Genomic DNA, 22,738 nt, shown 5'->3' on the forward strand with positions numbered 1-22,738 from the left:
CAAGCCCCGCGGCCCCAGCTGGAGCTCCAGCCAGAGTGCGGCAAGCCCCACGGCCCCGGCTGGAGCTTCGGCCGCAGTGCGGCAAGCCCTACCCTGCAGCCCCGCTCTCCCAGTTGGTGCCCTGGGGTAGCGGGGGGCTCCAGGGACTATTTAAAGGGCTGGGGCTCCAGGTGTCTCTGCCACCCCGGTCCTTTAAATAGCCTATGCATTCATCAGGGCTCGCGGCTATTTAAAAGGTCTGAGGGGGTAGAAGCAGGGGAGCCCCAGGCCAGAGCCCTGGGATAGAGGGGGCTTGGGGCTATTTAAAGGGCCAGGGCTCCAGCTGCCTCTGCTGCAGCCCTTGCCTTGCCCTGCCTGCACCAGCTCTGCCCCCCCATGCCTGCAGCCAGCTCTGCACCCGGTGCCCACAGCCAGCCCCTGCCAAACCCCCGGCCCGGACTCCAGCCAACCTGTGGCCTTGCCCAAAGCCGGCCAGCCCTTCACACACCCCTGCCTGCACCCCTCCCTGCACCCCCTGCTCTGTCTCCAGCCAACCCCTGCTGCACCCCCCTGCCTGAAGCCAGCCAGTCCCACAATCCTCTGTCTCCAGCCCTGACAACCCCTGCTGCACTCCCCTGTGGCCCTGCCTGAAGCCAGCCAGCCCACCCCACACCCCCGTCTCCAGCCAGCCCCACACCCCTTGCCTTGCCTGCAGCCAGACCCTACCTCCAGTCAGCCCCTGCCCTGCCTCCAACCAGCCCCATGTCCACTGCTGCCCTGCAGTTCCCAAGGCAGTAACCCTGCATACCTGCTTCAATGAGGAGGGCAGCACACCCCAGGGATTGGCGACACATGTCATTAATAACCAATCAACAGCATATATGAATCAATGTACATAATATATAATTTTATTATTTATATAGTTATGGAAAGTAAATAATAGAAGGAAGAAATGAAAGGCTTTTTTTTTAGTCATCCCTGCCAGGGCCCCGCCAAAAATGTTCGAATTGGGCCCCGCACTTCCTAAAGCCGGCCCTGGTCCTCAGCCATATCTTATGATCATATGAAGCTCTGTAGACAATGTACAATGCAGTTGTGTAATTTCAGTACTGGGCCATGCAGAGTGATTTTAAAGAAGAGTGGTTGTTACCCTCTCCCTCCACTCACCTACCTCAATAGACTAAAAGTCCAATCCTGCTTCTATTGAAGTCAATAGCAAAACTCTCGGGGGCTACCAAACGAGTAGGGTCAAGTCACAGGAGAATCCAGAGATCCCTGTCACTGGAGCACATTTCTAAGCAGCACTGGCTTGCCAAGAAAAATAGTCTCATTTAACTTTGCCTACTTTCCCCTTATCCTGTGCTAGATGATACTATTAATTTAGTAAACTCCCTGATAAAGAAACATGACTACAGCTGTGAAGGAGAGGACAAAACGCATTGTCTGTGTAAGGTACAAGTTGCAATACAGTTCTTAATAAATTGGCTTTGCTTCATAGCTCAGATCAGCTGTGAGTTTATCATACATACAGAAACCTATCCTGTCTTGGCTAGGGAATAAGCACATCGTATTTACTCATCTCATGAATGCAAAAAAGTTTATTAGCATAAAAAATACATGTCCAGTAATCAACTTTAAACCTGTTTCTCAGCATCATGTGTGCTCTCATTACAGATCCAGCATTTGCTTATCAGCTTTAGTTTATTAAGAAACCATAAATTTTATGTAAACACAGTCACAAGATGAAACTTGCAGACAAAGCATCTCAGGTATCACATTGCACACGTGAAGAGTTAAGTAACAGAACCAGTTACAGCAATATAAAAGTGGTCAGTGAAACATTATATGTTTGGATAAAATACTCTAGAAGAGGAAAACGTAGTAGAAACTTTTGGAACAAGGGAGGTAAGTAAAAAAAAAACACCAGATTTTTTCAAAGTATAACTGAGGGGATTAATATAATTCTGAAGAATTTCCTTTAATGCTTGTATAATCCAACTAATCTAAAGAGTGTTATACATAATGATGTAATTATCTGGCTCCATGTAAGCTTTGGGTGGTTAAATCTGTTTTAATAGTATTAAAAAATGTGATATACACACACACACACGCACACACAAACACTGAATGGAAAGAAAAATGAATGTTAAACTCAGGTCTAACATTTCTAGCTGCCTTTTTGATAGAATATTAGATAGAGGTAGACGTCTAATATCAGTGGTCAAGCTATTCTAGCAAGAGCCTTAGGTGTATTGTCAAGTTTTTACTTTTGAAGCCATGCTGAAGTGGCTTCACAAACAGAGGAAAATCTTTCAAAAAGCCAGCCAGAAGACCTGTGGTGCTGATGAGAGTAATTTCAAATGCATCTGCCTACTATGTATTTAATAAAATCTCTTTTTACTTATTAATTAAAAAAATGAAGAGTGGAGTATCTGTTCAGACCACTGTAAGGGACACCACTGCTTAAGCACTACAGCTCATGCATTTGTTTTAGCAGAAAAGTGGAAGTAAGTTTGTTCATTGCCTAGGCTTATTTCACACAAGCTGAACCATGGTTGCTCATCTGCTGAAGACTAGTCTAAATAAGACTGTAAGGTACCACGGCGGCGAATGTCACATGTCCAGCAATGGAAACCACCTCCCAAGGAATTGGCATGGCGAATATTCACTTTAATTGTAGAAATGCCTGTAAGTGAAAAATATCCATTGGAGAATGTAAGAAGAAAAGAAAAAAAGATTGACACGTTAGGCACTGGTTAGAATTTTAAACAATGCACAGAGATTGCACACGGCTGCACGTGTCTCGTACGAAATATTTCATACCCATTTGTTAAGAATTCCTCTGCTTAGTACTGACTCAACTCCTAGCCAAAGAACAGAAAGCAAGGAACATAGTCTGTTTATTCCCGCCACACCCTCAGGCATATACAATGCTGGGAGCTGAGACGTGTGGTGTGTGTTATAATGTCCCGGTCAAAAAACAAAAAATCAGCCTTTGTTGTAGGAATGTGAAGAATCAGAAAAGCCAGTATACGTGTAGGGCTGTTTTCTACCGAGCACGAGCAATTGGAGTTTAGTAGATACAGAATATGCTCTTTTAAAAAATAGTGACTTCCTAAAAATCTGATATTCAAAATGTGCTCAGAGCTTACAACACATTTCCTTGGTCCACCTCAAGAGAAAGAGGCAGTTAAACTCATTTCCTGGGAACAAGTCAAGCTTCATTTCATCCCTCATGTCTGAGCTATGGTTCTGCTCACACAAAACACCAAAGGGCAGACTGAGATCAGAGAACAGAAAACTTCTACAGTGTGCACCAGGGACTCCATTAGTTCATGAGTGTGCAGCACTCTGGAGTACTGGCTGCTCAGAAGAGCTGGTTAGGGTGGGTTTTTTCACTGCACCACTATAAAGTGACTATTAGCGAGTTTGTGAACTGGAAATTATTTGTTCCGAGTCCAGCAACTCAGTCAGTGAAGCTCAAGTCTGAAGGATGTATCCTTGACTGGCACCAAAAGAGCTTTACATTTTCAAAGCACTATACAGTAACTCCTCACTTAATGTCGTCCCGGTTAATGTTGTTTCGTTGTTACGTCACTGATCTACTAGAGAACATACTCATTATAAGCAAACATCGCGCAACTTTAAATGTTGTTTGACCGTGGGGGCTCGGAACCAGGGTGAGCCAGCAGTCCCCCCCATCAGCTTCCCTTCACCATCCCCCAGTGCCTCCTGCCCACCAGCAGTCCCTACCTCCCTGCGCCTCCCGCCTGCAGCAATCAGCTGTTTCCTATTAAGTATCAGGGGGTAGCCATGTTAGTCTGTATCCGCAAAAACAACAAGGTAAGGTGGGTAAAAAAACCTTTCCTGATTCTCATACTGAGTCCTGCTCATATGATCTTTGCTAGCATAATTTCATATGCTAGCAAAGTGGCCAGCACATTCCTTGGCCTGCACCGCTTCCAGCAGCTCCCATTGGCCTGGAGCAGCGAACCGCGGCCACTGGGAGCTGCGATTGGCCAGACCTGCGGACGTGGCAGATAAACAAACCAGCCCAGCCTGCCAGGGGCTTTTCCTACACAACCGGCGTCCCAAGTTTGGGAAACACTCGTCTAGACAATACTTAGTCCTGCCATGAGTGCAGGGGACTGGACTAGATGACCTCTCGAGGTCTCTTCCAGTCCTATGATTCCATGATTACTTGCCAGCCATCTTCTCACAAGCATAGAATGTGTCTACAGTGCCTACTGCTAAGATTTAAGTTTCTGCATACCCTTTTTCTAACGTGACTGAAGTACTTGGATTCATTGAACCCATCTCTTCTCTGGTAGCAAATTTTCACAGGCTGTTCCCCATCTCCTTCCTAATATGAAGTATGCAATAAAATTCTTGTAGGTAATCAGTTTGAGTTCTCTTCTCTTCCACATTCCAGGAGTTGGAGGAATGAACTTTGCCCTGTCAAAGAGTTATTCCCAGAAACTATCACTCCTGTAAAAACAGCAAGGAGTCTGGTGACTAGCAGATTTATTTGGGTATAAACTTTCGTGGGTAAAAAACCTCACTTCTTCAGATGTGACTTCTAATGGAGCTGAAATACCTTTGTCAATTATTCTCCGCTTGTCTGAAAAGAATTCAAAGTATACAGAACGTTTCAAACTAAAACTCTAAAATTTTTAATGGAGTTTGGCTAGAAAGGATACATAAGGCTATTGAAATGCATTAATGTCAGTTGTGTGCTCATGTTTTTTACAAAAATCTCTTTAGCCATATTCATGTAAGTAAGTGGTGTACCATATGTAATTAAATGACCAGTTCTCACTCGTTAATTCAGCAGTTAAGAGAGTTCTTTCTTTTAAGGGTTCAGTGCCTGTTAAGAGTGCAGCCTTCATTCATAGGTACAAACATAACTGACATCTTAAGATAATCCATTTCAACCTTAGTGTGTAAACAAAATCAGGACATACCTAAATTTTCAAACATCTTCTGAATTGGAGTCTCATTGGCATCCACCATCACTCGTTTTTCATCCAGCATTAAGACGTTCATGGAGAGCCATTTTGAAGACATCCATAATGGGTGGTCTAAAAGCATTAAAATGGTTCCCTCAATACTGCAGTTATACATTTTGTATCATTTTTGGCTCACACACTGAAAACCAATGTGTCTTTAAAAAGAAGCAGCAGCAGAGTGAACTCAACATACCATCCGGGATAAGTGGCAGTGGAGGAGAAATCACTGTCCAGCCTGCTTTCTTGAAGAATTCAATCTGAAAGATATTCAATTTAAACACTCAGTATCTTATCACTGCCTCCCCCCAACTCTGTGCATTTTGTCCAGGCTCTTTGTCATAGCACACCCTCCCTCACCCCAGTTTACCAAGCCACGACCCTCTCCTCATTCAAGTTCCTTCTACACATCCACTTTTCATGTAATCACAATTACGAATTCTTTCAAAGTTTCATCACTAAAGTACCAGCATTCGTTTTTGTGGATTTTGCATACTACAGATACACAGTTTGAGAGAAGAGATTTCATGTAAAAACAATTAGGTCCCACAGATTAAAATGGATTAATGAACGGTGAATGGTATTTCATTGCATATTTTTAGTAGTGTTTCTTTTGTGTGTTACTGCACAAAGGACTAGTTATATCAATGAGACTTATATTTAAGGTCATGGAATTTTGCAGAAGAATATACTGCTATTCTTCCTATGAATCATGCTCCACAGAAAACATAGAGCAGGAATAAATTGGTTCCTGGTGCATCTTATTTAACAAACAGCACCAGTCTATGGGCATCCTAGGGAATAGTTTATTTTTACTACATAATATTTACTCTAACTACACAATGCCTTCCCAAAACAAATGGGACAATTTGGCTAAAGAAAACTCTTGAGATTGACGGATATTTATTAGTCCAGGACATAGAACGGTGCATGCTGGAGGGTGCTTTGGCAGGATCTCCATGCTAAAAAGGAGCTCTGCTTCTGTACTACATGGGACTGTGTTATACCATCGATATACTCAGCAGAGTTTTCAGAAACAAAGGACAGACATTCCCAGCAAGTGTACTTACATAAGCTGACCAAGCAGCACTGCCTCCTCTTGTGGTCAGCATCATGAGTAAAAAAACTCCTGCTCCTTCACCTTCCAAATCTTTGGGTGCACATTCATCTCTAGCACACAGGCCTGGCAATCTAAGCTGCAGGAGACTTTGGGGGTGGGGTGGGTAGGTGAGGGCCTTCATATATTGGCAACACATCCTTGTTACTGAGTTTACAGAGCATTCTAGATTGTAACTCTTTGGGACAGGGGTAGTCTTACCTTTGTTATGTGCCTATACAGTACCTGGCACAATGGAGTTCCCACTGCAATCCCCAGGTACTAGCACATTACAAATACGCATGTTATTAAACTGAAGTGTGGCCTCCTTTCCTCTGCACCTTGCACTGGTTAGAGTATTAACCTCCAATCCCATAACAAAGTATGTGCTGGGTTTCTACATTTGTCCTGGCTCTTTCCCTTCAAAGTATTTCTCAGAGTTATTTCACAGCTGAATGGGGAAGAGGTTTCTGAGCTCTCTTCCTACTGGTACAGCTTCGGTAACAGCTGACAGACAAGAGGGCTTTTAGAATAAATACAAAGAAAACATACTCAGCTGAAGAGCTAAGGGGTCCTTAGCCTCTCTCTCTCTGGACCCAGAAGACGACACAAGTAACGTGCAAATGCTACAGAAGTAGAATAGCTATTTTATATATTTGCCTTGAGATTCCATTCTGCTAATATGCAAGGGGCCACTTTCATATATTTACAGTCTACCCACATAATAAAAGGGTGATGTTACGTGTATCCCACAGGTCCTTTCTAACGGGGGAAGAAGGAGCGGTGCAGGGAGTGAGGAGCTGAACCGGATCATTTTTGTTGTGCTCAGAGGTGGAGTTCCAATGGCAGAGCCAATCAGAATTCAGATTTAAAGACATACTTCACAGCCACCCAATCACTATGCAAATCCCTGCTCTCAGATTGACTGAGGGCCTCGAGCAGCTGGAGCACAAGAATTTACATGACTGAAAAAGAACCACACAGTTATGAATCAGCAATTGCACAGTAGCCATTTACTCCAGGCAAGCTGACTGCAATCTAGTTTTGTTTCTTTTCCTCCCCCACACTCTGTTACTGTCTTACCTGGTGGCACGGACGATCTGGGTTGGACAGCACAAGACCAGGCCCAATGATGTTAAGCGTGGCATCAATGTGCATAGGATTAGGATCTTTAAAGGACAAAGTATGAACTCTATATTCTGGTGCAAGATGTCTCCGCATCCACTCAATGCCTGAATAGTTAGTAACCTGGAAATGTGACCGATTGTAGATTTAGCTTTATAAGCTACAACATACCGAACACTTGGTCTTGCTTACTTAAAAAATGCTAATTATTTAATATAGTTATAAAAACAGTTTGTGCACTCACTAACAACCTATTGTGTCAGCTATGCTGCGTTCTCATCTTGCATGTCAGACATCAGGTTTATGTAGGATAACTTTCACTGTCAACTATACTGATTTACATTTAGAGAAATTCAGTAACTAAAATATCGAGAAATTATAGGAAGTAGACTGTCTACCTGGCTTCTCTGCACAAAAATATCTCTTCCAGCTCTAATGAAGTCAGCAGCATCAAAGCACGGCTCAAATTCAGTTGTCACAAATTTTCCCTGAGCAGCCAGTTTATGTCGGTCTTGTACGGAGTGGATGGGGTAATCCTGGTTGTTAGAGAGAAAACAAAGCATACATAACAAATTTAGCCTGGTTGAATTACTAGTGGGAAAGCTTTGATGCCATAAGTATGTTGGAGTTCAGGAAATAGCTGCGTTTATATTGATATCTGGCATGTTCCTTGAAGTTAATGTGGTTTTCTTGTTTTTGGAGTGAAAACCAAGTAAGCAGGAGTGAAGCTCATTGGCATACAGGTTCAAGTAGCTGGGGTAATCAGCAGCATATCAAGTGCATTCAGGAACAGGTGGTGCTTTAAATCAAGAAATACAGTCAGTTGTTGTGTACAAAAAATGGACTGCCCTTGACGGTGGTTATCTCTGGACTGACATTACCAAACTTTGGCATAGGATGTGGCTCAGTTAACAAAAAGCTCTTGTGTAACTGTCAGCCTAACAAATTGTTGCACACACTGTGCGTGTAAATACCTTGCAGGCTTAAAAGTCTAACGAAGCTGCACTTTGTGCTTTTGTCACATTTTAGAATGGAGACGCCACAACCCCTCAGCCCCAAACACACAGTACTTTAACCTAGAAGGTCAGACCTTCCAAGGTTTTTGTAACACTTATAGCATCAAAGAGATATGGTACAATTTAAAACAGATGATGTGAAACTACCCAGAGTGGGCATCAAAGGGCCAATGCCTTTGCTGAAAGACAGAATATACCGCAAGGAACAAAAGAAGTGGAATAAATATGCCTTGAAATATGCTGTAAGGGCTGTCTAACCCTGCTCTGGCAGGCCACCAGCCAGGGGCGGCTCTAGGCACCAGCGGGCCAAGCGCCCGCTTGGGGCGGCATCCTGGGGAGGGCGGCATTTGGCCCCGGTGGAGCTCCCGCCGGCATGCCTGCGGCAGGTCCACCGGAGCCCAGGACGAGCGGACCTGCCGCAGTCATGCCTGCGGCGGGTCCCGTCTTCCCGCGGCTCCGGTTGAGCTCCCGCAGGCATGACTGCGGCAGGTCCGCTCGTCCCGGAGCCAAATGCCGCCCTCCCCAGGATGCCGGAGCCGCGGGAAGAGGGGACCCGCCGCGGGACTGGGGAAGGGCGGCGCAGCGCTCCGCGCTGCTTGGGGCAGCCTACTTTGTAGAGCCGCCCCTGCCACCAGCACTGAGAAAGCTCCACCCCACAACCATACCTACTACAATGAGGCATAAGGTAAAAGATTTCTCTTCTGTAGTCAGCTCCAGAATATTCAGGGCTTTAAATAGCTACCAACACTGTCTCTATCCCTCAAGACTACAGGAAGAAAGTCAGAATTGGAAGATGAGGCCACTCAAAATACCTCAAGTTCATTTAAAAAAATAAAAAGACAGCTGTAGCAACACGCCTTCAATGGTCTTTTCTTACTAATGATTTAGAGAGTTATAGCCATTAACCAAATCTGCTAATACGGACACTTTCCACTGACTTCTGCTGTATTGTAACTGCAGTAAAGGAGGGCTTAATTACATCCTAAATTAAGACAGAATCCCTTGAGTGTGAGATTTAAGTCATTATACAAAACTCAAAAAGCAAATTATTTCAAAAGCACCAACCAATTTCTTCGGCAAAGACTATTTCGATAAGCTTTTTAATTTTGAACATCTTTCACCTTAATGAACAGAGAAGGGGCCAAAGAGTATTTTCTCTTATTGAAGACAATGGATTATTCTAGCTGGTAAGTGTTAGCCTGGTTCTTTACTTATATCATGCCATATTGTTGTGATTTCAATCAGGTCTGCAGATTTTAGAAGTCTAGATCACTTTTCACCACTTTTGCTGTTTTTTACATTTCTCTCCCTTTGGATAATAAAAATACACTGGTTCATTTATTTAGCTATAACCACTGTCAGTTTCACCTCTAGTTCTCACTTAGGGCAGCTCTTGCTACGGAGTTTGGGCTAGGAACACTGCATGAGAACATTTAAGCCCCATTTCAGCCCTCCCAAACCTCCGCACACACACAACCCAAACCAACACTGATTTCTTTTTATTTCAGCATTAAAAGAAATATGTTAATAGTTTTGTAAAGTTTCCCAAACCTAAACTGGAGGCTGAAACTAGCCCACAGAAAATTCTGTGAAAACATCCCCTGATGTTATGGAGACAAGGTGAGAGTGATACCTGGTCATAGAGTTCATCAGCCATTGTGGGTTTGGGTGCAGTCGTCCACTTGGCACCCCGGTGGAAGTAGTCTTTGATGACTGGCCTGTATGCTCTGTATTCAAAGAAACGAGCACGCCAAGCCATTGGTGCTTCGATAATTTCATTTCCAACTACCAACAAGATGTCTCTTGGCATGGCAGCATACATACCTACAACAACAACAACAAAAACACATTAGAACTGATTAGGCTATTTGGACAGTTATTCCAGCCTAGGGATGCATGACTACAATTAACACAATCACTGCACTCTTGAATAAACTCACACAGGAAAATGATAAAAGACTGTGGATGAACACTTTTCACAAAGCAACCACTCTCTGTCTGACCTATTAGTCCTCATACTCAAAGGAAACTGGCACAACACTTTCAAAAGACAAGCCTGGAGCTTAAATTCATAACTTTGCTGGACACTAAAATCATGGACTGAACAGAGACAATAGATTTATGACAGGTTTCAGAGTAGCAGCCGTGTTAGTCTGTATCCGTAAAAAGAACAGGAGTACTTGTGGCACCTTAAAGACTAACAAATTTATTTTAGCATGAGCTTTCGTGAGCTACCGCTCACTTCTTCGGATGCATAGAATGGAACACACAGACAGGAGATAATTGACTCCAAAAAACTTCAAAAACAGACTCCAAAGAGAAACTGCTGAACTCGAATTAATATGCAAATTAGATACAATTAACTCTGGCCTTAACAGAGACTGGGAATGGTTGGGTCATTACACTAATTGAATCTATTTCCCTATGTTAAGTTCTCCTCACACCTTCTATGGGCCATCTTAATTATCACCTCAAAAAGTTTTTTTTCCCTACTGCTGATGATAGCTCATCTCAATTGATTAGACTTTTCCTGTTGTTATGCATACTTCCACCTTTTCATGTTCTCTGTATGTATAAATATCTCCTGTCTGTGTGTTCCATTCTATGCATCCGAAGAAGTGAGTTGTAGCTCACAAAAGCTCATGCTAAAATAAATTTGTTAGTCTTTAAGGTGCCACAACTACTCCTGTTCTTTTTAATAGATTTATGGTTTATTACAACAATCTGCAACCCACCAACCCCCTCTTTTTGTCATACGACTGCAAAGATGTTAATGGGCCACTCTACCTTGAATGATCCCTTAGAATACGTGCTAAATACTTACGCTAAACAATCCTTTCCCAGACCTGAAGCAGAGCTCTGTGTGGCTTGAAAGCATGTCTCTCCTCAACAGAAGTTGGTTGGATAAAAGATATTACCTTATTGCTCTGGGAATGACACAACTACACTGCATGCTACAAGCAAGAATGTCTATCATTTGAAAAACGACAAGATCGTTTAAAAAAATATCAAAAACACTTTTTAAAAAATTGACTGTTACTGCACCTAAAATTACTAGAATTGAAAGATTAGAGTAACATTTCTCTAATCTTTCAGTGTGTTCACTTTCTCCATTGGATGACACTGTGGGCCGTCATTTTTTTACTGTTGCCCCATCTGTGTGGGCTTTCAAACAGCCACAAAGAATTTTTTTAAAAACTGTAAAAATTGGAAGGGCAACTCCTGATTATTTTTCCCCAGGGATCTCTCAAAAGCCTGCTAGCCCATCCCACAGTAAAATGGAAAGGATCTATCTGCTTGGACTAGGTACCCAACAGATACATTGTAAGTACCTCAGCTGGGGAATGCTATTTACCTGTAGACTCAAAGTCAGGTGTTTTATATTTGACTGACCAGTCAATTGGCTCAGGCCTCTTGACAATTACTCCTTCCATTTTCAGAATATTGCACATTTCCTCAATTTCAGCAATAGCCTTTTTTAAGTGATCTCTGGGGAAGCTCTGTCCTCCAAACTTCTGATAGAATTCCCAGTTCTTTTCATATGTGTTGGCCTGAAAATAAGAGACGACAGAGAAGTGGCCATAACAACGCTGCGATATTTGGTTATACTTTATACCAGGGGTGGACAAACTTTTTTGGCCCGTTGCAAAACTGTATGGAGGGCTGGGTAGGGAAGGCTGTGCCTCCCCAAACAGCCTGGTCCCCACCTCCTATCCAACCCCTCCCACTTCCTGCCCCCTGACTGCCCCCCTCAGAACCCCAACCCATCCAACGCCCCGCCGCTCCTTGTCCCCTAACCACCCCCTCCTGGGACCTCCCACCCCTAGCTGCCCCCGGGACCCCACCCCCTATCCAACCCCTCCTGCTCCTAGTCCCCTGACTGTCCCTTGGGACCCCCCCACCCCTTATCCAACCCCCCGGCTCCCTTACCATGCCACTCAGAGCATCATGTCTGGCAGCCGCGCTGCCCGGCCGGACCCAGACACGCTGCCACGCTGCTCGGCAGGAGCGCGCAACCCCACCGCGGTGGCATGGCTGCGGGGGAGGGGGGCAGTGGGAGAGGCACCAGGGACTAGCCTCCTCGGCCAGGAGCTCAAGGGCCAGACAGGACTGTTCTTGTGAAAGGTTTCTCAACCTTGTTCCTCTATTGACTCCACATTTGCCAACTTGTATCCCTCATCTGTGCCTCAAAATGCTTTGCAGCTATTTCTGCAATACTTCAGAGGAGGCACAGAAATAATTGTCAGTGGTTTACGGGACCCACTAGCATCTAGGGACTCGAGACAAGGGAGTAGGAGAAGGCTCATGACTGCAGATAATGCCACTAGGGCAAGAGTTGGCAGCGCTTAACACATGTGTAATATTTTAAATACTATTTGCGTGTACAACTGATGTGGTTTGTGCATCTATGTTCTATGGCCTGCCTTTTGCACATGTCAGTTCTTGAAAAGATATGTGCTTCAGTGAAGACCACTTTTTGGCAATCTGCCTCTGAATGGTCCGTGAGGTGCGCGGCTCAGCCAACAGTTACATCTGTGTCTGGAGTTAAATTTCAGTAGTACATATTGAGAAGGTTCAGACATCCAGAAGATAAATAGCTCCAACACCAGTTACAGTCTGCATGTACCGTCTGCTGCCAAGATTGAGAGATCTACAAATAGCAGAAAGAGACCTGAGAATAAGAGTGGCCTGGAATGTGACAAGAGCACAAATTTCTTCACAACCTGCAAGGTCAGCGGTTATCTTTCAGAGAGAATTTTCGAGCTATTTCATCCATTCATCTTACAGCTCTTTATACAGATGTGTCCGCTCCATGTGACCTTATTACTTGTCACCATAAAAGGAGACCAGTAACCTAAGTAGAGAAATACTTCCCTCTACTAAGAAAGCGTTCCCCTCAGAGTGACCTCCAGAGCCAGCGCTAGGCATAAGCAGACTAAGCAATTGCTTCGGGCCCAAGCAGATCAAGGGACTCACTACTTGCTTTTTATTATAAGAACTTGCCTGTTTTAGGGGGGAAATATTCCTGCTTAGAGCCCCCAGTGGGCTAGCACTGCACTGGCCGACCTCACTGGTTGTCCTGACTAAAGCCCGATACCAAAGAATAAATAACTCCATCTGTGTGTTATGGCAATTTGAGTTCAGTCATGACGCTTTCATCCACACCATCTGTTACCATTTTTCATTTTACAAACACATCTCTCAACCACGTCTGAAATTGAAGATTCTCTCAGAGGAGGAGCATTAAGACAGCACCAAGACTGAGGGTTTTGAAAAAATATTCACTCCACTGAAAGAGAATATAGTACTGGGCTTCACTTTTCTTTCACATATGCAAAGACTTGTGTCTGCTACAGACAGGGGCACTCTGTACATGTGCAAAAACCAAAGAGCTGATTTGAAAAGCTGCAGTGGCAGTTGTGTGTCTGAACCCTACGTGAGTACAAAATGAAGTGACTAAGAGCAGACATCCTTCTAAATTGCTTTTTTATTATTACTTAACATTTATTCTCCAGCATTGCCCAAATGCCCATGCCAAGACAGGGGCCTCATTATGCTCGACACTGTGCAAACACACACGACATGTAACGTCACCCTGAAGAGTTTACAGTTTAAGAAGGCCCAACAGACAAACAGTCATAGAATGACCTGGAGGGGAAATGCCAGTAGTACAGGTTTTGTTAGTTGTTCAACTGACTTACTGTGCTCCCCTCTACTCTGTTCACCCCAAAGAAATTTTTACTTTAAATTTTCTTTTATTCCATTCAGCCACCCCATCTCATAGTCTCACTTCAATACTGTCATAGACTAGTTCTGTTGATGTCGGGGATTCCGAAAGGATCCTGAGGGCTGATAGTCGGCTCCTCCAGTGGGGCAGAAGGGGATTTATGCCCATACTTTGGGGAAGAAGCAGAAGGTTAATTCACTTCCACTTGTCAGACCCAGATTAAGACAGACACTATAGCCATGTGCCTGGAGCCCCTGAGCCTGTGATGATTTTGAAGTCTCAGCTTCATTTTAGAAGGATTGTGTTTCTAGCCCTCATGATGGTGAAGAAAAGCTAGAAAACATGACCAGAGGATCACGGGTGCAGTGGTGTCTGCCTCAATCTGAAGACAGCCTGAAACAACAGCTATGAGGGGTGTGAACTGCTCTATTGATCTAACAAGGCTGTTAACTCTGAAACCCACTATTTAGAGAGGACTCTGACTATGCAGTAAGGGACTGTATGTATGGGGCCCTCACAGCTGCCAACCCATTGTGGCTCTTCTGGAGTGGTGTCAGGAGATGAGTAGGTGGGAGCTGGGACCTCCCTCCTCTGCAAGAGGCTCCAGCTCCCCTGCACACAGGGAACGATATTCATGGTATAGAGGATCCCCAGTCTACCTGAACAGGAGTGACAGTGAGCCCTCCTCAACAGTCCCTACCACTGCCTCCCCCAAGGAGCAGCAGGGCCACAGCGGGCGGGGTACAGCCTTGAGATGGGGCTGTGACCACACTGCGGGGAACAGGCAATGGTGCCCATTGGAGGCTTGCCAGACTGACTTTAGCCAAGAACGCTCTGCCTGACTACTTATTCCTGCAATGGACCTATGGCAGTGAAGGAAAAATCCAGCCACTCACAAGGAAGTTTTAAAATTGTATGTGTCCAAACACACCACCCAGTTCCCGGATAGGGAAGGGACAGAGGCCTCACCCTGCCCACTGGTTCAAGCAGCTCCTCTTGCTTCCTTTTGTGAGCAAAACTATTTTCTTTTCCAGGCAAGGTCTGGGTAATCTGATCACCTCTCAGACTTTACCAGCTGTTCAGAAGACACGTGTTGATCATGTGAAGCGCTCAGCATTCCAATGGAATCCAGTTCAGTTAACAAGACAAGTTTGTTATACAGGATACAGGCAAGTTATTTCCAGAGCCACCAAGAATATATCTGGGCACAATGAAAATGAGCCCTTTGCCCCTTTTCCCCTGCTATACATTCAATCTCACTCTGTTTCCCTCTCTCCCCTTCCCTTCCCAAGAAATAACAGAACAGATCTATGATTGGGGATCACCACACTGATAGCATAATCTCGTTGCAAAACTGGCTTAACCAGCCTAGGAAAGATCACCCTAGTGTAAAGATGATCCCACACACACCATCCCTGCTCTCAGCATAGCTGGGGGAAAGGGTGCATGGCAGGGATGTCCCTATACCACAGAGACTCTGGGCTGAGATTTCAGTCTCCTATGAAAACTTAGAGCAGTCTGAGGGCTGCTCTGATTGCACAGGGAGAACAGCCAGCAGGGCAGCACCAGAATCAGAGAGAAGCAAAGAGCTTTAGACGGTCTTTGCCCACCACCCCCTGACTTGTGCTCTGTGTGTTCTGTTGTACCTGAGAAATTGACCAAGTGCTTTTAGAATGTTTAGGAGCACTTTGCACATTTCTGTATAGTCCTCTGCCTTCTCCCAAAGCTGGCCACAACACTGAGTCCTCGGATACCATCAGGAAGTGCCCGTTCTAGGGATATGTGATCAGGGCAGCTGTCGTGGGCGCCAACTTCCAGAGGATGCCATCACACACCACTGTGCTTTTTCTCCCTCTGCTCTGATTGGCCAGCCATTTTTTCTCAGCTTTTATTGGCCAGCTTCCCCACTTCCTTCCCCAGCCTCTTTCCCTCTTCCTTCTCCACTGATTGGCCAGCTGAGTGTGGGTTTTGGGAGGCAGGGTGGGTTGGCTCACCCGCTACGTGGCAGGGGCCCACAAACAAGGAGAGTGGTCTCAAGTTGCAGTGCGGGAGGTTTAGGTTGGATATTAGGAAAAACTTTTTCACTAGGAGGGTGGTGAAGCACTGGAATGGGTTACCTAGGGAGGTGGTGGAATCTCCTTCCTTAGAGGTTTTTAAGGTCAGGCTTGACAGAGCCCTGGCTGGGATGATTTAGTTGGGGATTGGTCCTGCTTTGAGCAGGGGGTTGGACTAGATGACCTCCTGAGGTCCCTTCCAACCCTGACAGTCTATAATTCCAAACACATTTTCTGCTCTAGTCAGCAATACAGCTAGAGCCACTCCTGCCTTCAAGTCCAGTCAGACATTGTTTCCTGTGAGCTACACTGATCTTTATGCTTCCCACAATACAGCCCAAGAAGCATGGTTCACAGGCAGGACAATCTCAATAACCATATCAGGAACTTGAATAGCTTCCGCCTCCTGAGCTCCTCTGCATCTCCTCTCTTTCACACTCACCCTGGTACTGACAAAGAGTTCACTATTGGACACAATGCATCCATGAAGTTTTGAATCTTATCCTTCCTGGGAGATGGGCCATCTTAAGCATATAGGACCCAGGATTCTGCCTTCCATCAGCAGCCTTGCCAGTTTAAATTTCCCTTCCCTGCTACTAAGTTTGAAATGGGAGAGTAATATTTATGCTAACCATATTGCAAGACAGGTGACAGACATGCAGATGAAGCAGCTATACCTTCTTACTTCTGGCTACCTACATATAAGCTAGGATACTTCAGTAGAGCCTGAAAGAGTCATTGCTATAACGTTAAAAATGTTCCTTATTGTAGCTTACCAAAACTCTATTAAACTGCCCTATATTTTCTTCACACAGTCAGAACCTGTTTAAAGAGCAGCTCTAGCCTTTCTAAGCATCTTGCTCCTACCAGATTTAGTGCTCTCAGAGCCAACATTTGACATCACTTCCTATGTAGTGAACTGTGGTTTCTAAATGTGGTATTGTGAGTTCACTAATGACTCCAGCTGGAGAAATTTATATTTACTTACTTACCTGAGAAGCAATAAACGGGGAAGTACATTACTGGTGAAAGTCTATTTTAAATATTCATATTGAGTAAAAAAAGGAATATAATTTACTATGTATACATCAAATACGTAACTAGATATGAAAGGTAATGTTCTCCAGTTATATGTTCAAACAAGCAATGAAGATTGTTGAGAGAGAGAGAGAGAGAGAGAGAGAGAGAGAGAGAGAGAGAGACACACACACACACACACACACTCCAAAAAGAGGAAAGAAATTCATGTCAAAATAATGCAGAAGCTTGTTAATACAATATTTTACAATTAGCACAAAGTGAAATCTGTCTTCTCTACTTAATAAAGATATATCAGAGAGCTGTAACAAGGCCTCTTTACTAAGAATTCATTATTTTCACAAAACAAACAAAATATTTACTAGCATATGCTGAAGTACAAAATACTTGTATAGTTCAAATATTAGTTTAAAACTGAATTACCACACACCACCACATTCAGGATGTGAGGGTGGCTGGTTTTTTTTTAAGTTCACAAAGGATCTCTCTGTCATTAGCGTGAATTAGCAAATCTGTTGTATTACGCTTCTAACCCTGTCCCAAATGTGGCACTGATGCTTATGGAGATCCTTCCACATGCTTTATACCACCCAGATGTTCATTCAGTGCCAACGCTAATTATTTTCATCTCAGACATGTAGCGGTACCATGCTTCTATTCATCCTTTCCTCCTTCTTATGCCATGCACATCATTTACAGATTACAGCCAAAAGACTGGCGTGAGTGCCAAAAGCAAGCCTCACAAATTGCAATAGGATACAGTGACTGCAGCCATGGTTTACTGCACAACTATTTCAAATAAGTAGTTTGCATGAATATTTGAGACACAATATATCAGCTGAACTGCAGTGAGGAAAGAGAAACTATAGAAGCAAAATACATGTGCGTAAATGTGTCTGACTTGGAGTTCTATTCGCTCACTAGACGTGTTCCAGATACTCTTGCAGTTTTCCGAAGTGGGTTATAAGCCCCACTGTCTTCCCTTTGCAGAGTAGTCTTATTACACTATACTGTAAATTTATTGAAGGTGGCAGTGTTATGAAAGTTGCCTATGTTCTATGAGGACTTGTTTAAATACACGGAACTATGAGGCTTTTCAGATTATCAGGCCAATGAATGCTTCCAACAACATGCAGTATGTATCTCTGCACTTCCTCCAGAGAATTTAGTACTTTAAACAAAGATGTGAAATTTTTAAGTTAAGAGTGAAATTCTGTATTTGACATACCTCACTGTGCTATAGATATTGCAGCTGACACAGGGAGCAAATTGTTAACTAAAACTAAATGCTCAAGCAAACACTAGAACTGGGTTAAAAAGGAGTAGTAACAATAGCACGTATTTTAATATTTACCAGCTTAGAAATACAGTCGTTTTAATGAAGTTAAGGGGATTTGGCAAGTGATGAGAGGATAGAATTTTGCCCATAATATCAGAAGTCAGCAACAAAACTTTTCTTCATGCCCTTTTTCTTTTACATTATCAACAGCATGTTCTGATTTCCTTCTTTTCCTGGAAGACTGGTAATCTTTTGGAGGGCCAGAAATGGGATATCAAAGCTGAAGAGCTGGAAGCTGCTGCTCTCCATGGATGAAATCCAGGCCCCATTCAAGCCAATGGCAACATTTCCATTAACCAATCAGTGGTACCAGGGTTTTACCTCAAGCGCCCACATGATAGGAGACAGGGGCAGCGAATGAATCTTATGTTTAGAGGTGGGGGAGGAGCATTCTTTACAGTTCTACTGAAACCTTATGATCTAATCTCTAAACTCCATTTCTGGAAGATTAAAAACGTTTTCATTCCACTTTTAGAATAAGTAAGTGAGCAGAAATCCTGTTAGAAATTTGGCATCTGCAGTAGTTTAATTCCTCTTTTAAAAACATTTCAGTTCATTTGTAATTAATGGAAGATTTTAAACATATACACCAAAAAATAAGTTGAAATAAAGCACCTGAAACCAGAACTAAATTTGAGAGCCAGGGGTTGGATCAGGTTTGTTCTGAAACCTCAATTCAAAATACACTTGGAAAACAGACATTTCCATACATTGTTGTATCTACTGTCTGGGATTTCCAGTGATGAGCTTTCTAGTCAAATAAAACAATCCTCCTAACTTGCAGCTAGAACTTTATACTCTGTCTCAAAGCCTAGAGTGTCAGTGGCCAGATTGGCTATGACTATAAGCCGTGCACTCAGCCAGAAGGAGCAGAAGACAGATGCACCTGCCCAGAAGAATCTTCCCCCTCTATGCTTTCATCTGGCCTAATTTATACTGCAGAAACTGCCTTACTAATTCTACTAGGGAGTATGTCAGAACAGAAGTAGGATCAAAACCCAAACCCATACATCCACAATCCTGAAAAATACTGAACTTTTATGTACGCAGTTCTGGACGCTGCCTGAATCCTTATCACACGGCTGTTTTGAAGACAGTACATATAACTCCAGTATGATGCCCTGACTAGTCCAGAATCAGGAAGTAAATGAGAACCTAATTACACTGGGTTATGGTAACAAGCAAGTGGCAATACAGGTGTTTATTCTTAGCAACATGCCTTTGGCCAAAGAGCAAATGAGGGTCTTCGGTAGAAGAGAAGAAAAAGGTAGCTTTCGAACTTTCTACAACCTTAGTTCATTTCCAGACTGTGCACAAGAGACTTGAATAATGCACATAATAATCAAGCTAATAATTGTCACAATTTTTATCCACTCTAGAATTTGAGTTAAAAAAATGTAGTTGTTCTAGTAGCAGCACTTAGGTTAAACATTGGTATTAAGGTATTTTGAACTCTGCTTTTAAACTTATTTTTGTAAACTCCGTATGTACTCATGTACCTGCAAACTAAAAGAAATTTTATACATAAAAAGGCATTTTGGTTTTTTTCCAATATAAGAATTTTACCTTAACCTCCACAGAAAAAGGAGGGACATGGGCATTTTCAGCTCTCCCCACAATTACTTCCTCCAGGGGGTCCCATTCATTGTATGAGCAGACAGGGCAGTCCTCTGGAACAGGGGCAGTGGCCTTATTGTCATCAACAGCACAGGAATTCTGGGAGGCAGCAGCTGCCTGGGTGCTCTGGAAAGTTCGCTGCACCCATCCTGTAAAGGATCTTCCAAGCTTAAAGGGGAAGGGGGAGGGGAAAAAAATCAGCTCTAACACACAACTCTATCACAAAAAGAAGAGGAGAATTAAGTACCCAGTGTATTTTACAGAATATTTTCAGTGTACCGTGCTTTACCCAAAAGGCTTTTTATTACAGCTACTCCACTGTAATCTTAAAGGACATTTCACCTTTAAAGAAAAATACACCCATGTTAGACAATGGTTAACTGTTTAATGGTCAAGCTTCAACAGTTACAGCTAATTTGGTTCATAAAGGCAGGAATAGGACCGATAAATGGGGCAAAGTTACCTTTGCAACAGCTGCTATAGTGCCTATTTCACCAATTCGGATTGCGTGTGCACTGCAGAACTGGGGACGACTGGGAATGTAAAGTACTGGGATTTGGGCACAATACAAATAAGGCTTTTCAAAGCTGCAAGTGAAATTGTAGCAAATTAAGCCTATTCCATTAATTGTGTGCCACATCAAAATGTGGACTATTGTAGCTAGAAAACAGAAAGCAAAATTTATAACCTGAAAAACTAGCTCCCCACCCTCCAAAGATTTACATAGACACATCAGTCACATTAGCCTGGACCCTGCATACTAAAATGTAGCTAGCACTAATACCTGGCTCTCCTAGATTCCACTGCCTCCCCCCCGCCACACACACACTCACAGTGCTCTAAGCAATTCCCTAGCCACCGAAACCCCACTAGTTAAACTAGCCCCCTGAATGGATTCCCAGAGCCCCAGCTGTTCACTTACCAGCTGCTGGGAAACACTAGCCAGCCAGTCAGACTATTCCTGCCATAGCAAACACACCAAGTGTGGCAGAGCCTGCGGGGGGCTGCTAATGTTCACACATACCCCATTACGGGGTGGGAGGTCTGGGCATCTGCTGGATCAGCACAACCCCTCCTCCCTCCCCAGCCCAAGGCACCTTGCAGGGTGGGAATTGGGCTCCCAGCTCCATCGGGCGACAGGGTCATTGCCTTGCTGCTGGTTAAGCCAGGCTGCTCCAGACCAGGTTAGCTCAGCATAAGGCTCTGGTCCAGGGGGTCTTCTCTCCCTAACCCAAGTAGCTTGGCCCTCGCAGGCAGCGTATATAAACAGGGCTCTCTGTTCAAGGACCGGGAGACCCAGTGATAACCAGGGGGGCTCCGCCCGGCTCCTAACGGGAGGAAGGAGGCTTCCTCCCAGCCAGAGGGATGTGGCTGGTCTAAGAACCATGAACCGACTGGGTTCAAGGGGAGCACTCACTGCTCCTACTACATATACCACACTAACACCCCCAATAGCCCGCCCGGTGCCCAGAGCCCCCTTCTGCATCCCCAATAGCCCCAGAACAGCTCCGTAACCCCTAGTGCATCCTTCTGCACCGCCACCAGAGTCCACAAAGTTCCCCCTTCTGCACCACCAATAACCCACAGAGAGCCCCAGTAACCCCCAGTGCCCCCTTCTGCATGCCAATAACCCCCAGAGCACCCCCACTGCCCCCTTCTGCACCCCAATAACCCCAGAGCACCCCACTGCCCCCTTCTGCACCCTAAAAACCTGAGCACCCCAAGTAACCCCCAGTGTCCCCTTCTGCACGCCAATAACCCCCAGCGCACCCCCAGTGCCCCCTTCTGCACCCCAATAACCCCGAGCACCTCCAGTGCCCCCTTCTGCACCACCAATAACCCCAGAGCACCCCCAGTGCCCCCTTCTGCACCACCAATAACCCCAGAGCACCCCAAGTAACCCCTCGTGTCCCCTTCTGCACCCCAATAACCCCCAGAGCACCCCCCTGCATGCAATAACCCCAGAGCACCCCCAGTGCCCCTTCTGCACGCCAATAACCACCCAAGCACCCCCAGTACCCCTTCTGCACCCCAATAACCCCAGATCACCCCAGTAACCTCTAGAGCCCCCTTTGCACCCCACCACAGCCCCAAAGTGCCCCTTCTGCATGCCAATAATGACCTGAGCACCCCCAGTAACCCCAAGTGCCCCCTTCTGCACCCCAATAACCCCCAGAGCACCCCCAGTGCCCTCTTCTGCACCTCAATAACCCCAGAACACCCCAAATAACCCCTAGTGCCCCCGTCTGCACCCCAATAACCCCAAAGTGTCCCCTTTCTGCACCCCCAATAACCTCCACCTATCCCCAGGGCAGCGCCCCCATAGCACCCAGTCTGCACACACAGCCCACCCAGGGAGCCGCCTCTGCATCCCCCGCTCACACCCTGCACCGCGGTCCCCGGGCTCCGCACTGCAGCAGGGGCGGGCTCGGTACCCACCCGGGACCCGATGTAATGCGCCGCCTCGGCCCCCCTGCTCCCTCCGCGCAGGCACCGCACTCGCAGCATCGCTCCGGAGCTGGCAGCAGGAACGAGCCCAGCCCTTGCGCAGCACCCGGCGAGGGACCGAGCCGCTCCCCCCGGCCTTTATATCGGCTCCCCCAGCCCCCCGCCTCCCGCTCCCTCCCTATTGGCTGCCGCAGGGCCGGCGGGCAAAGCGGCCCCCGGCTCCTTCCCTTTGTGCAGCCGGGCTGCAGAGGGGGAGCAAAATTAACCGGGGAGAGGAGGGTGCAGACGAGGC

General features: G+C 45.2%; 1 protein-coding gene across 1 annotated transcript; it reads right to left on the bottom strand.

The window, feature by feature from the left end:
• Window positions 1-1,554: 1,554 nt before the first annotated feature.
• GATM (glycine amidinotransferase) lies at window positions 1,555-22,506 on the bottom strand. The gene is made up of 9 exons (XM_039491042.1): window positions 22,438-22,506; window positions 19,948-20,166; window positions 11,578-11,773; window positions 9,856-10,046; window positions 7,605-7,742; window positions 7,165-7,329; window positions 5,182-5,245; window positions 4,944-5,060; window positions 1,555-2,665 (listed from the first exon to the last, which is right to left on the bottom strand). The coding sequence occupies exons 1-9, from the start codon at window positions 22,504-22,506 to the stop codon at window positions 2,553-2,555; spliced, it is 1,272 nt and encodes a 423-aa protein (XP_039346976.1). The 3' UTR covers window positions 1,555-2,552.
• Between the last annotated feature and the right edge of the window lie 232 nt (window positions 22,507-22,738).

Source organism: Mauremys reevesii, linkage group 10 (assembly GCF_016161935.1).
Source record: "Mauremys reevesii isolate NIE-2019 linkage group 10, ASM1616193v1, whole genome shotgun sequence".
In the NCBI taxonomy this organism is placed as follows: Eukaryota; Metazoa; Chordata; order Testudines; family Geoemydidae; genus Mauremys; species Mauremys reevesii.

Coding starts and splice junctions, on each gene's coding strand:
- GATM (XM_039491042.1), bottom strand. CDS start 22,506: ATGCTGCGAGTGCGGTGCCTGCGCGGAGGGAGCAGGGGGGCCGAGGCG. Junction 5,246..7,164: donor CAGATCGTCCGTGCCACCAG/GTAAGACAGTAA, acceptor AATATCTTTCAG/ATTGAATTCTTCAAGAAAGC. Junction 5,061..5,181: donor ACTGCCACTTATCCCGGATG/GTATGTTGAGTT, acceptor TAATGCTTTTAG/ACCACCCATTATGGATGTCT.